Below are 13,400 nucleotides of genomic sequence, written 5' to 3' on the forward strand. Positions count from 1 at the left end.
AATTATTTATCTATTTATTTAAATGCATGAGATATAAATGAGAGTGAGAAAGAGACAGGACATGCCATTGAAATTGAAAGAAATTATGATAACTTGAAGATTGTAACGATCTAATTCTACTGCTCAAATTAGTAATAGAAACATTAATCAAAATGCTACTCTAAATTAGAAGAAAATTTGTTTTGCTGCTGCTGCGAATCACTCGGTACAAACACAGGAAGCTGCCCTCCACGCTGCGACCTCCCCTGCTGGTAATAGCTTGCCGTCGAGCTCCGCTGCGGATGCCCAGTCGAGCGCCTGCTCCTGTTCAGCTGCTCGTTCACGAGCGGCCCTCCAAAGAATATCGACTGGCCCGAATACGTGAGCTCCGTCGCAGAAGAGGAGCCACCAACACTCCTCGAGGCGGACGAGACAAACCTTCCCGCCTCCGGATCCCAGTACACTGAGGACTTTGCCCCGTCTGTGGGCCCCACGTTGTTACTGTTGTTCTTCCTCGCCGGGATCCGAGGGGCCTCATTGGTCTCGCTGGCCCTTGCCGACAAGGGCGAATGCACAACGGACGACTGGTACATCGGGTTGAAGTTCGACGAGTGCTGCCCTGCCATCGGTGAGGGCGTGAGGTTCGTGGGGTGAGGGCTGCTCAGGTTGCTGACGCTGTGGGCGCATGTGTCGACATCGTCCCGGCTGGCTCGGCTAGGTGGGTACGAGCTCTTCGCCGGTGATAGTCGGGATGTGCCCGCTCGAGAGTCGTAGTATCCGTGTCTCGTGCTAGTAGGGCTGCTCATGGTCGTGCTCGACATGTGGTCGCCGTCGTGCGGATTAGGTCGGGAGCCGATGGGGCGTAGAACGGAGGACGACGCTCGGGCCTTTGCACCGGCTTTGATCGCCTCATGGGAGTCCAGTTTCGCCAGCTTCCATGCGCTGATTCTGATGGGGCGCTGCGGCGCTTTTTTGCCTTGAACTACGTGATCTGGATCGACCGTTGATGGCAGCCGACCAGGCTCGAGGTGAGGCACGATTTCATCCTGCAAATCAACAAGGCAACAAGAAACCTAAAAACAACGAGCTTTCCGACACAATCAATGCGATAAATGATCAGATGATGAACAACCGACTCCACATTCAACGCAATAAACGATCAGACGACGAAAAATAGAACAGGCTTCGAGTATTCATTCAAGAATTGCAGGTTCTCAAGTATAACGAAGAGGCAAATAGATTCTATTAGTACTCTAATCGAATTTCAAAGGAAGACAGCGTCCCCTCGCCTACAATATTTTTTTTATGGCCTCCTAATAACCGAACAAATCTTTAGAACACATACAAGCAATGTATTAAGACGAGTTTTTGTAGTCCTACAGGTAATACAGTATAACCCAGCTTTTTCACCTAAAATCAGCAATGTCTAGACGCAACACACGAAAATGAGGTCAAAATTCAGCATCTAGAGAAGCATCATTCTTACCTGATGATCCATAAATATCCTCGGTGGAGTGCACCAAGCGCCTTTATATTGCAGACCCATTCCAACCGAACTTCTACTGCTAATGGCGGTCACAGCAGAGCTGGTTGGCGAAGAGGGTAAACTTTGTTGATCTCCTCCCTCTACAGAAGGTCCGGGGGGTTCACTTTGGGTCCTCATGGCAACGACATATTCATACGTCGTGATACCCTGCAGAATTAGGCAAAAGAACATAACATAACCACGCTGCCAACTTTGATTATTCCTGACACGCAACTCTTGGAGCATGTCATGGAAGGACAAATAAGAATATAATCTAACGGCCCACCTTTCGGATAAGAATGATGTGAAAAAAGAATAACTCTCCCAAAGGAACAGTTGCGAGTAAGGAAACAGCTGTACATAGCGCCTGAAAAGGAAACACACACCGCGATAATTGAATCTTAGCTGCAAAATACACAAGCCAAATTACCTGAAAAAGAAGATAAATATACAAAAGGTTTTAATAATATACCACCACAGTAGCAAACGGAGGATGAGAAAATCCATCTCCGAGCCTGTCCACGATTGCGTTCTCAGTAGCTTTTCTATCAACAAAACAGCGAACAAGAACAGCAATCCCCACTGCGCATTCAAATACGAGCTGGAACCAAAAAGGCATGTATGTTAACTAAAAAAGTGGTAAAACGGGATTGGCCATACAAGCAAGACTGACAAAGGACTAGCATTAAGATCTTAGTCATCTTACCCAGGCAAGGCTTGCAGCCATTAAGCATACAAACGATATGTAGTTTTTCCTGCCCACACAATTATTCAGCCACTGCAAGCATCGGAAAATCCAACAATGACAGTAAAAAGCCATTAGATGTGAAAGTAACGAGTAACGGTACTCATCCACAAAAATAAAAATCTGTCTGAGGCTTTGATAATCTATAGGAGCATAATACACGACATGATTATCCATCGCATCAAGTGAAACTTTTTCACTCACCCGGCAGTGATGATCGAATCCATCAACACATTTGTCACAACTTCTGCAATGTTTGCTGAACTTCCTCACCTAAGAAATGAAAGCCTAGCAAATATTAGACATATACTTAACTAAATCAGCAATTCGTTACCGCCACTAATAAATTATAACTGTAGAAGAAATTAGCAAGAAAATAATCAATAGGAAACCATAACACCTTCCCCATTCCTCTGTAATGGAGTACTCCCAAAACTTCATGTTACTAATGCATAACTACCCATCCCCTTAAATAGACCAAACAGCTGCCATACCTCAGCATTGCACAATGTGCAGAAGAAAGCCTCCTCCTCGCCATTTTCTTCCTCTAAACTAATTTCATCCTTGCGACAATCCTCTTTCACAAGACAATAGCAAAGGCAACATCCGACATTCAAACAACGACGTGAATCATGTTCATATGATGTTCCTGCATTCCTCAACCCTACAAATTTACCGGGCTCTTCAGTTGCAGACAACGTACCTAATCCCAGCCATCAAGGTTCAAAAGATTAGGCTAAACTAGCAATGTAGCCATCGCAAAGAAACCAAATGCAGGTATATGAAGTTTTCACTTTGTATATTAGTACTCTGTTTAAGTTACTCACCAGTCAACTCTGTGCCAACATGTGATGTGTGCGCCGACATCTTGTCATTGTCTACTTCAATGAGAATCCCAGGATCAGCAGGATCAATAGCCGTGCATCGCACATAAAGTATAAACACAGAGAGAGCCTAGAAGAATGTTGGAACATGATTAGAGTGGAAACATTTGATTTGAACAGACATCAAAAGGAATAATGAGCTTCAGTCACACTTACCAGGAAAGAATAGATGCCTGTAGCAATGTACTCATAGATTTCCTTCCCCAAAAAAGGAGCGAAGAACGCATAGAAAGCAACAGATAATAGGAAAAAAACTGTTATTGCCACAACCTGCATAGGGAAGGAAAATTTTCAAGAATGTGGACACCAGTAGCATATTCCAAATCAATTGATATAATACTATTAAAATTCATTACAATCACTAATTCAGCATCTACTAACAATAAGCACTAGAAATAAGAAAATGACACCTCAATTTGATCATATTTCAACTCAATTTCATCCCCCTCAATATAAATAAGCAGAAGTTACTAAAAATCGGCAAGCATCACTTTCCAAATTTGCTCAAACATGCATTATCCAAATAAATCTATATAATCTTCCATCATCCATAATTTTGTAATTGCTCCATGGAAACTACTAAAATCAACACAACAATCCCAAAGATGGAAACGTTTAGCAGCAAGAATCAACACCAAACTAGAAAAGATGGAAACTTTCGAACTCTCAGCACACAAAAAATATAACCCACATTCAGAAACCTCAACCAATCAGAATGTAGAAAAAGGATTCAAACAAAAAGAAAGAGAAAAACTAAAAATTCAAACCTGAAAGGAGTGAGCTGGGAGTTGCCACCCATGACGCCTCGCCATAGATTAAAAAACAGTGTGAGATTCGATACCATTCACACTCTAACAAATCAAACTTCAACTATGCCAGAGTCCAAAAACAGAGGTGAAAAAATGAGACATAATCTACAGTAACCATATATTTCCTCCCAAAAAATTGAGCAAATAAATGAACCCACAAACTGCAATATCCCTCAATAGCTTCTAATGCTGACCCAGATGCAAAAATCACAATTTGGCACGACCCATTCAGTTTTTCTCTCTCTCAGAACTCTAGGGCTTCTGCATTTCGATTTATCGATCAATGAGCTATCTTTAAGATGAAGAAATTTAAAAAGAAAATAGAATATGGATTCTGTTATTTTAGTCTTCTAGTAAAAAAAATTGACTATTTACTAGAGAGTTGGTCACTCAGGTATAAGCAGTTTCTTCATCTTGAATTTTCACCAAATCAACTTCTACTATTATTATTTTCATTTATTGTTTATGTGAGGGTGTATTATTTTGTATTTTAAAATCCATTTACATTGTAATTCTTATTATTTTATATAGTCAAGAAAAGAATGATCAATGAAAAAATAAATAAATCTATTTCCTTATGGGGATAACTTATCTAACAATATTATAAAGGGTTGAAGAGAATGACCTTAATGTGTATAAGAGAGTGCTGCATTTTCTTAGTGGTTCATCTATAACTTTACGTGTTACATTTACATATAGCCATGAATAAATTCGGCAGAAATAACTACTCAAAAGATTAATTTTTCAACTAATACATTCTCACAAATTGTGTCAACAAACAAATTAAAAGCATCTTGATTATTGTCTACACTAATCTTTTATTGCACTTGAAATGTACTACTACCTTTGTTTGGTAAATTATCCACATCATATTTAGGTATATTAGAAACAAAGACTCTACTACTTTTTTTTAAAACTAAGACACAAAACAAAAGCTTACTTAGTTTGCGAAGAAATTTTCATGATTGTTTGACTTTTATATAGGCTTAAAAGCATTGTGATTCAATCATTTTTTCAGAGGATAAAAATTGTCATGATAATTTGGCAATAATTCTCTGCATCTATTATAATTTATTCAAATTGTGAGCAATAATTATAACCATGTGGGGTGTAAGTATTTGTATCAACTAATGGTGTTTTAAAATTAGTTGCTCCTTGGAATAAAATATTTGGTGTTAAAGTTGGATTTATATACTTCTGTTTTAATTGTATAATATTTTGTGTTAAGTTGAAGTTAGATACTTGTCCGCAGCATTATGATGCTTTATCGGAAATTATTCAAGGAAATAATAATTTAATCTATTTTTTTGTAATCTTTCTTACCATCGATTCTTTTGATTTGTTTAAATAAATAGCTCTGTCGGAATCTTTACAAATCTTATTCAATTTGGATCTTGCGTTGGGCTTTATTTATATGTAAAATGACTTTAACTCACTTTCTATTAAATTAGTCGTACATTCAAGAGATGATTTTTTTTCATTAAAATGAGGACTCAATTTGTATTATAAAAAATGGCAAAATTATGTAACCATGGAAAAGTAAATTACTTTTTACAAAATAAAGACAAAATACAAATGTAGATCTTTTTATTTTTACTTTATTTCATTGAGTGAACTTCAAAAATGGTCCCTGCACTATGAGTTTATCTCGCCTATAGTCCCTGGATTTTAAAAATATCCCCAGTAGTCCCTGAACTAAGGATTTATCTCGAAATTGATCCTTTTGCACTGTTTTCAGACGAAAATACGATTTTGAGGGTTTGAGCAATTTGGACATTTCAAATTTCTTACTGTTCACTGAGTCAGCACATCATTGATTTTGTGCAGGTTTTGTAATGATTGTTTTCTCTCTCTCTTGCCTCTCTTTTAAATATGACCCTATTCTCTCTCATATCTCACTTCCCTTCTTCTTCTTCCTCTTGTGTCAACCATTCCCTCCGTAAAAACTCGACGCGATTCTTCTTCTTCTTGTTCCTACTTCCCTCCGCAACGTCGAGCTTGTCTTCATGTCTTCGTTGTCCGTTAAAAATTCAGCTGATGGAGGAGGAGGGAATGGTTGTAGGTGGCCTCGGTTTGAGTATGAAATTGTATGTGCCGACAAAGAGAGATTCTCAAAATCATTGTCGACGCAAGAAAGCCATCAAATGGAATGTTGTATTTCGTTTGCGAGAAAAAGGGCAAGGTTGGAGGCTGCAATTATTTTCGGTGGTGTCATCCCAAGTTAGTGGATTTTGAAGGCTGCAATTACTTGGTTGGGAACAGTGGGCGTGAAGACGAAGTTGGATAAGAAGACGAAGTTGATTCTGAAGTATATCCAAAGCGGTGTGAAGGTGGAAGTAAAGTGAAAGTATTTTGATGTTATTTGCTGGGTTTTCATTGTTAGTTTCGTTTGTAGCCATTCTGGTGAATTTGATGAAGTAGGTTTTGACAAGTAGATTGCAGTGTGGGGGGGAACAATTAGGTGAAGAAATATTTTGTGAAGAAGAATTGTAATTTGAAGTGCGTGATCTTGGGGAAAAATTGGAAGTGTTTAAATCGATGTAATTTGATTTTGTTTGATTTATGTGTTCTAAGTATGATTTTTTTGAAGTTTCAAGTTTTAGTTTTTGTGATTTGAATAATTTAATTTGCCGATGAAATTAACCATGGCGGAAATGGGTATTCTTCGATGGGTATGAAATGGGTATACGAGGGTACCTAGTAAGGAGTACTATATCTCGTTGGAAATCTTACTGAGTTGCTGAAATATATCAGATGTTGTATACTATACGGCTAAAACAACACACAAAAAAATATCAAAATTGGCTACCAGAGGTGGTTCCAAAAATAATATCAAATGCAGTATACCATACAGCTAAACCAACACAAAATAATATCAAAACTGGCCATCAGATGTAGTAGATAAACTAATATCAGATGTAGTACAATAGTGTACTGTACGCATAAAATAATATCAAATAGGATACCCGATAGTAATAATTGATACTTCAAAAACTAATATCATTTCGGGTTTTAAAGAAATATCAGATTTAGTCCCTGAGTATTGGGCATTTTATTGATATTTCAAAAATTTAACTTTTTCAATCTGTCAGCCTCACCCGGATTTGCATGTACGCACATATATACACATATGGGGTGTTGACACGTAGAGAGAGAGATGAAAATTTGAGTGACTTTCAAGAAACCCTTCCATCTTCCCACCATTTTCAACCGTTCATCTTCCTTCCCTCACACCAACCCTCCATTTTCCCTCTCATTTTCCTCTCACCTGCTTCTAACATATGCATTTTCGCACTCTCACTCCTCTCTGTCGTGACTGGTGACCAAGCAAATCGCCGGTGCCCACTCTCCAAAAGTTGTATCGCCAGCCACAATCTCGAAGGGGACGAATCAGCGACCGTGATGCCGCCGAAAAAAGGGGATGAAAGAAGAAAAACGATGATGGTGCTAGGTCAAGTCGAAATACGCCGAACAATGATGGTGTTGGGTCGAGTCGAAATACATGGAACAATGGTGGTGCTGGCCCTAGCCGTCCTCGGGTGATAATAGACCTTGAGCAGGAGACATGGCAACTCCGTGGTGGACATATCTCCATCTTCCACTCGGAGCTTGAATAGGGTACGCATTTTATCCTTTAAAAGTGTTCTACTATATACTTGAAAAAAATGAAGAATTTGTAATTATGTAATGTTGAGGTTAGGGTTATGTGAACATTGATCGATTTTATGCATCCGAAAAAGGTAGACATTTTTGAATTAATGGATTTTGTTGTTTTGCGTGACTTAAGTAACGGTTTTAAGGAGTGTATTGTGAACTTGATATACCACAAACCCATAGGTCCAAAGGATTCGCTAGATCACATGGTCTAGGAGATCGTGGAACCTTCAGAATTCGGTCATTGAACACACACTTTTCCACGAGGCTAGTATAGAGAAGCAAATGATCGATCCCACGAGGATAGATGTGTTAGCATGCATTCAGAGGGTTTTGGGAAGGGTTGGTTGCTGCCACGCAACAAGTGGGTCGAGAAATTTAAACTACTGGGTCACGAGAATTAAAAAAACACTTCAAGTACTAGACCTAAGAACAGCGAAACACAAACATGTTCATGATCTGAGAATTTGAAATTGACAATAGTTGGTTTATCAAACTACTAGGTCAAGTAAAAAGTTTCCCAAAATGGTTAAGCAAAAGAGCATGAAAAAGCAGTGGGACAGATTCCCGATTTAGCTACTGCGACAAATAAAGCTGTAAAAGCAAACAAACGATGAATCTGGACTCTAACTACCAACGATCTTCATCTTCTTCAGCAAATAAATATGAACTCGAACGAAACAGAGCATCAATACAGAACAAATTCAAATCGGAAGTCAAACATTACGATTAAGCAGAAAATCATCAGATCTAAAACTATTGGGTCGAGTAATCGAAAGCAACAGTTAAAATAGCTATAATCATGCAGATTCAAATCGCCACGTACCAAATCCACAACTCCAACTCGCTATCCACTCCGGATCCAACCGATCCAATCTCAACCACATTCATATCCATCTCCTTCAACTCCGATTCAAACAATTCCACAACTAACCCACTTAGATTCAACCAATCTCAACTCCAATTCAACAGTCGATTGCGAAAAGCATCCAAAATCAGTAAACCAATACCAACATCAGAAAGTAAAACAGAAAATAGAAATTCCCATAGCTCTCGGCAAGGAAGTTCACGGCAAGAATAAACGACAGAAAATAAAAAAACAGATTGTATCTTCGCCCTCTTGAGGACGATGTTACACCACAGAAACTAACTATCGCCAAGCCTGCCCAGAATATCCAATCGGTGCCAAGTGCGTGTGTGAAGTGAGCTAAGACCAGAAAAATGAAACTAAGGAGACTAAGAGTGAAAGATAAAAAGTGATAAAAAGATGATGATCTTCAAAAGGGGTCGTCCCTTTATATAGGCACGGGTCCCTAGGGCACTCCTTCTTCATAATTTGTCTTTTTTGCCCTTGATCCTTATACTTGCTCCTTGCTCCTTGCTACATTTTTTTGTATTCTGCCAGCGTTTCTTTTCATTTCCTTGGTCTGGTAAATTGCAGGCGTTTTTCATTTCATTTTCCTCTGCCCCTGGTAATTTGTATGCGCTTCCTGGCTCAGCAGATTTTACACGCACCTGAACTTACAAACACTTATTAGTTCACTGAATTTACAGAATTTAACCACATAACCAATGCATGAAATGAGCCAATGCCAATGCATGAAATTTGTCACACTTAAACCATACTTGTCCTCAAATATGAAAGACAAAATAGAAGAAATAAGGCAAATTTCAATGCATGGTTATCACTTGACTAACTCTATAGAAAAGACTTAAACTCCTAGACCCAGACGCAAAAAGACATAGACAAGAAAACCGAACAAACACACAAGAACAAACAAGACATGAGAAACAAAAACAAACACAAATGTATAAACTGGTTCAAGTTCTAGCAGTCGTCCCACATGCTTAAGGTCAATCCAATCGTCTACAGTCTCAGATTCCTCCCCCTCCCTTCTTCTATCGGGTCAGTTTGTCAGTTCGTCAAGACAACCTCTATTTTCACAAAGTTGTTGGATTCACTCGTTCACTCATTCCTCACCAAAAATGTTAGGACCATTCACTCATTCATTTTTTCCATACCACTGATGCCTTGAGTTCTACTGACACAGGAAAAGTTCCTTAAGGTCTTTGCATTTGGATGTAACGGGGCCAGGGGATTGTAGTGTAATTAGGTGGGAATCCTAAGGGGTCTAAGTTCTGTATTTGCAAGTTAAAGCATATGAGGGACATGTGAACTCAGAGACAAAAGGATGGAAACAACCTCCCTTGTTACAATCTAAACTTCCCAACTTGGAGCTGTTCCCTGGCCATTTTGGCTTTATTCCTCTATTCCTTTCATCTACCGGGTCAGGTTACAAAATTTTTCCTGCCCTGAAATTTTTCTAACACTTTTTCCATTTTTTTCTTAGGTCAGGTTACAACTTTTCCTGCTCATTTTTCTTTTCTTTCTAACTTTTTTTTTCTTGGGTCAGGTTACAGAATTTTCCTGCCCATTTCCTTTTCTATTTCTTACTATTACCTTGTTCACAACCTATTCCCTACCCCAATTTGGTGAGCTTCCCTCACTCCGGCCCCCCTTTTCACATAGTATGCAAGGTGAGGTTTCAACAGGAAGGTCAATACCACAAAGGCTAAACTTTGCTAACTAAGGGGTGCCCTTACAATGAGGCTGGTCCAGCAAGTTCGAAAGAAATAAGCTCAACTGGTTTCTCCTATTGCCTTTAGTCCTTACTCCCCTATGTCATTTCTCCCTAAGCATCAAGTGACAACCTCTTTTTTTTAGTAGAAAATGTTCTACTCTTATACTTTTAACTCACTTTATAGAGAGCTTCACAACAAGATCAAATTAAGGCCTTTCTATCGTCCTTACTTCATTCAAACCGATTTTGATTTATTAAGAGTCTTGGAGGCGTAAAAAATTACATAACTCTTCCCATCAATTCTTTGACCTAGCACTGCTCCGACACTGCTCCGACGACGTAGTCGCTGGCATCGCACATCACCTCAAAGGGGTGATTCCAGTCTGGAGCTCTGATTATAGAGGCTGATACAAGCTTGTCCTTCAAAAGTTGGAAGGCCCCTTGACATGCCTCGTCGAAGATGAAGTCCACATCATTCTGCAATAGGCGGGTAAGTGGTTGCGTGTTTTTTTGCGAAGTCTTTGATGAACCTTCGGTAGAATCCCGCGTGGCCCAAGAATCCCCTCATTTCTTTCTGATTTGCAGGACAAGGAAGCCTTGAAATCACGTATACCTTTGCCTTTTCCACCTGAATACCTCTTTCCGAGTCGACGTGGCCCAAGACAATTCCCTCCAGCACCATAAGTGACATTTTTCAAAATTCAGCACCAAATTTTTCTCTTGACATCTCTTTAGTACTAGATCCAAGTTAGCTAGGCAGGTTTCGAAGGAACTCCCATAAACTGTAAAATCATCCATAAAAATTTTGATACACTCTTCCAGCAGGTCCGAGAAGATGCTCATCATGCACCTTTGAAAGCTTACTGGTGCATTACACAGGCCAAAGGGCATCCTCCTATACGCATACGTCCCAAAGAGACACGTAAAAGTCGTCTTCTCCTGGTCTTCCGGATCTACGTATATCTGGAAATACCCACTGTAGCCATCCAAAAAGTAGAAGAATTGCTTGCCCGCTAGTCTCTCATGCATCTGGTTGATAAAGGGCAACGGAAAGTGATCTTTTCGTGTAGCCTCGTTCAGCTTACGGTAGTCAATACACATCCTCTAGCCCGTTACCAGTCTTGTGGGCACAAGCTCATTCTTTTCATTCTTCACCACTTGTATCCCCGACTTCTTTGGCACCATGTGGACTGGGCTTACCCGCTCATTGTCTGGGATCGATTAGATGATTCCCAGGGACAGTAGTTTCAGAACTTCCTTCAAGACTTCCTCCCTCATGTTCGGGTTCAGTTTCCTTTGTGAATCCCGGTAGGCCTTTGCTCCTTCCTCCAAGCGAATATGATGCATACAGAGGTCGGGACTGATTCCCACTAGGTCTGATAGAGTCCACCCTATGGCTTTCTTGTTTCTCCTGTTCACTTCCAGTAACTCATTTTCCTGTTCCTGGGTCAAGTTACTGTTGACGATCATAGGGAACGCCAACTAAAGCAGTTGAACAAACTGATGAAGTTCAAACTGCATCTGATGTAAATGTGTCTCATGTTGATGAGGTATTGTCATTGATAGATATTTAGATTTAATTTTAGGATTGAATTGAATACATTATGATTGTTATGGTTGCATAGTTACTAATTTGGCTATTATGTTGTGTTGGTATGCATGTTGTAGGTGGAGAAAGTACTTGGAGTGGGAGGACTACAAGATCAAGTTGGACCATCGGTTGGAGATAAGCTTCAAAATGCATCTCAGGACATCCAACCTAATGTTGATGAGGTATTGTTACTGTACTGTGATTGATTTTGAGTCCTAATGTTGATGAGGTACTGTTACTTTCATGTGATTAATTTTGAGTTTTGTGTTTGAAATTGAATATTGTATTGTTTCACAATGATTTTGTATTTATTTTGATATTAGTTTTCATGCATAGCATATTGATTTTGATATTATGTTGTGTTGGTTTTGAGCAGGGGATTGGTGTGGTTAACAAATGCGTTTTGGTTGAGTTTGCAGCCAACTAAAGTAGTTGAACAAGCAGATGAATCAGAATCAGTTTCATATGTTGGTAATGCACATACAGATGATGATGTGTACAAGCCAATTATGGATGGTTTGGAAGATTACGTGCCCATTTAAATCACACTCAAAAGGGCAGTTTGTGCCATACTTTGACTAAGGTTGAGGAGAAGAACAATGGAGGAGGAACAAGATTTCCACCTATGGTTAAGGAGGTGAACACAGAGGAAAACCAGGGAGGAGAAAACACAAATGGTGCTGAGGATGTGATCAATGGATGGACAAGAATTGCACCTGAGGAGGATGTGAACATAAACTTGCAAGACGGCCAGGTCAAGGACGACGATGACGACGTAGACATAGGTGACTGCCCTCTGCACAACGAGGGTTTTGATATGCATAGTGTGTTAGGGTTTTGTATACTAGAAATCACATTTCGAGTGATTGGATACTGTAAAACTCTAATTGTTATTTTCCAATAAATGCAACAGATTATTTTTTGTAATAATGTTATGTTTTACATTTAATGGTTGTTTATTGCATATTTAAATGTATAAGCAAACGTAACAAAGTCTAAGTCTTTGTTTTAGTAGACCGGTTGTGGGCGTCGTCCAATTTAAGGTAACACGGTCAGTTCTAAACAAAAAAAAGAATTTCACAACCTAGATAGGCCTAGACTACCTATCGTGAAAGGTTGCAATGTCAATCCGATTATTTCTAAGCCTTATTGAAATAAGATGACGTTGGTGTGGTATAGCACTGAATGGATCTAACAGCAAGACGAGTCTTTATGCTATCTACTTAAAGACGAGGTCTTGATAATTAATTTCTTAATCAATGTACGTTAGCATTGAGCATACGATATTGAGTATCTACTACTTTGACTTACTAAAGGTGCGGGTTTTTCGTCACCCAATGATCCAGGTATATTGGGTAGTGGCGATCATTATCTAGCGGTGCTAGGATTGCTATTACGTTGAATCGTGCGCGAGGAGAGTCTCGTTTGATAACATCCACAAGAGGAGCTCGAAACAAGGTTTTATTATTCGGAACCTAGCTAGTTGGAGTTTAATTACTCTATGAATAATAAATAAGAGTTTCTTGCTAAGTCCACTCTTGGAGATTAAAATATGTTAATTAATTAAATCCACAGCAGATAATAATTAATTAATGGATGTTTCTATCTTAAGCGCGGGAAATAAATTAAAT

At 39.2% G+C, this 13,400-nt stretch overlaps 1 protein-coding gene across 1 annotated transcript; it reads right to left on the reverse strand.

Moving 5' to 3' along the window:
- Nucleotides 1-67: 67 nt before the first annotated feature.
- Nucleotides 68-4,245, reverse strand: LOC121762581 (protein S-acyltransferase 21-like). The gene is made up of 10 exons (XM_042158502.1): nucleotides 3,901-4,245; nucleotides 3,290-3,403; nucleotides 3,077-3,203; nucleotides 2,744-2,952; nucleotides 2,454-2,522; nucleotides 2,211-2,282; nucleotides 1,977-2,105; nucleotides 1,791-1,871; nucleotides 1,466-1,672; nucleotides 68-1,025 (listed from the first exon to the last, which is right to left on the reverse strand). Exons 1-10 carry the CDS (start codon nucleotides 3,943-3,945, stop codon nucleotides 156-158), a joined length of 1,923 nt encoding a protein of 640 aa, XP_042014436.1. The 5' UTR covers nucleotides 3,946-4,245; the 3' UTR covers nucleotides 68-155.
- Between the last annotated feature and the right edge of the window lie 9,155 nt (nucleotides 4,246-13,400).

This window comes from Salvia splendens, chromosome 13 (assembly GCF_004379255.2).
Source record: "Salvia splendens isolate huo1 chromosome 13, SspV2, whole genome shotgun sequence".
NCBI classification, from domain to species: Eukaryota; Viridiplantae; Streptophyta; class Magnoliopsida; order Lamiales; family Lamiaceae; genus Salvia; species Salvia splendens.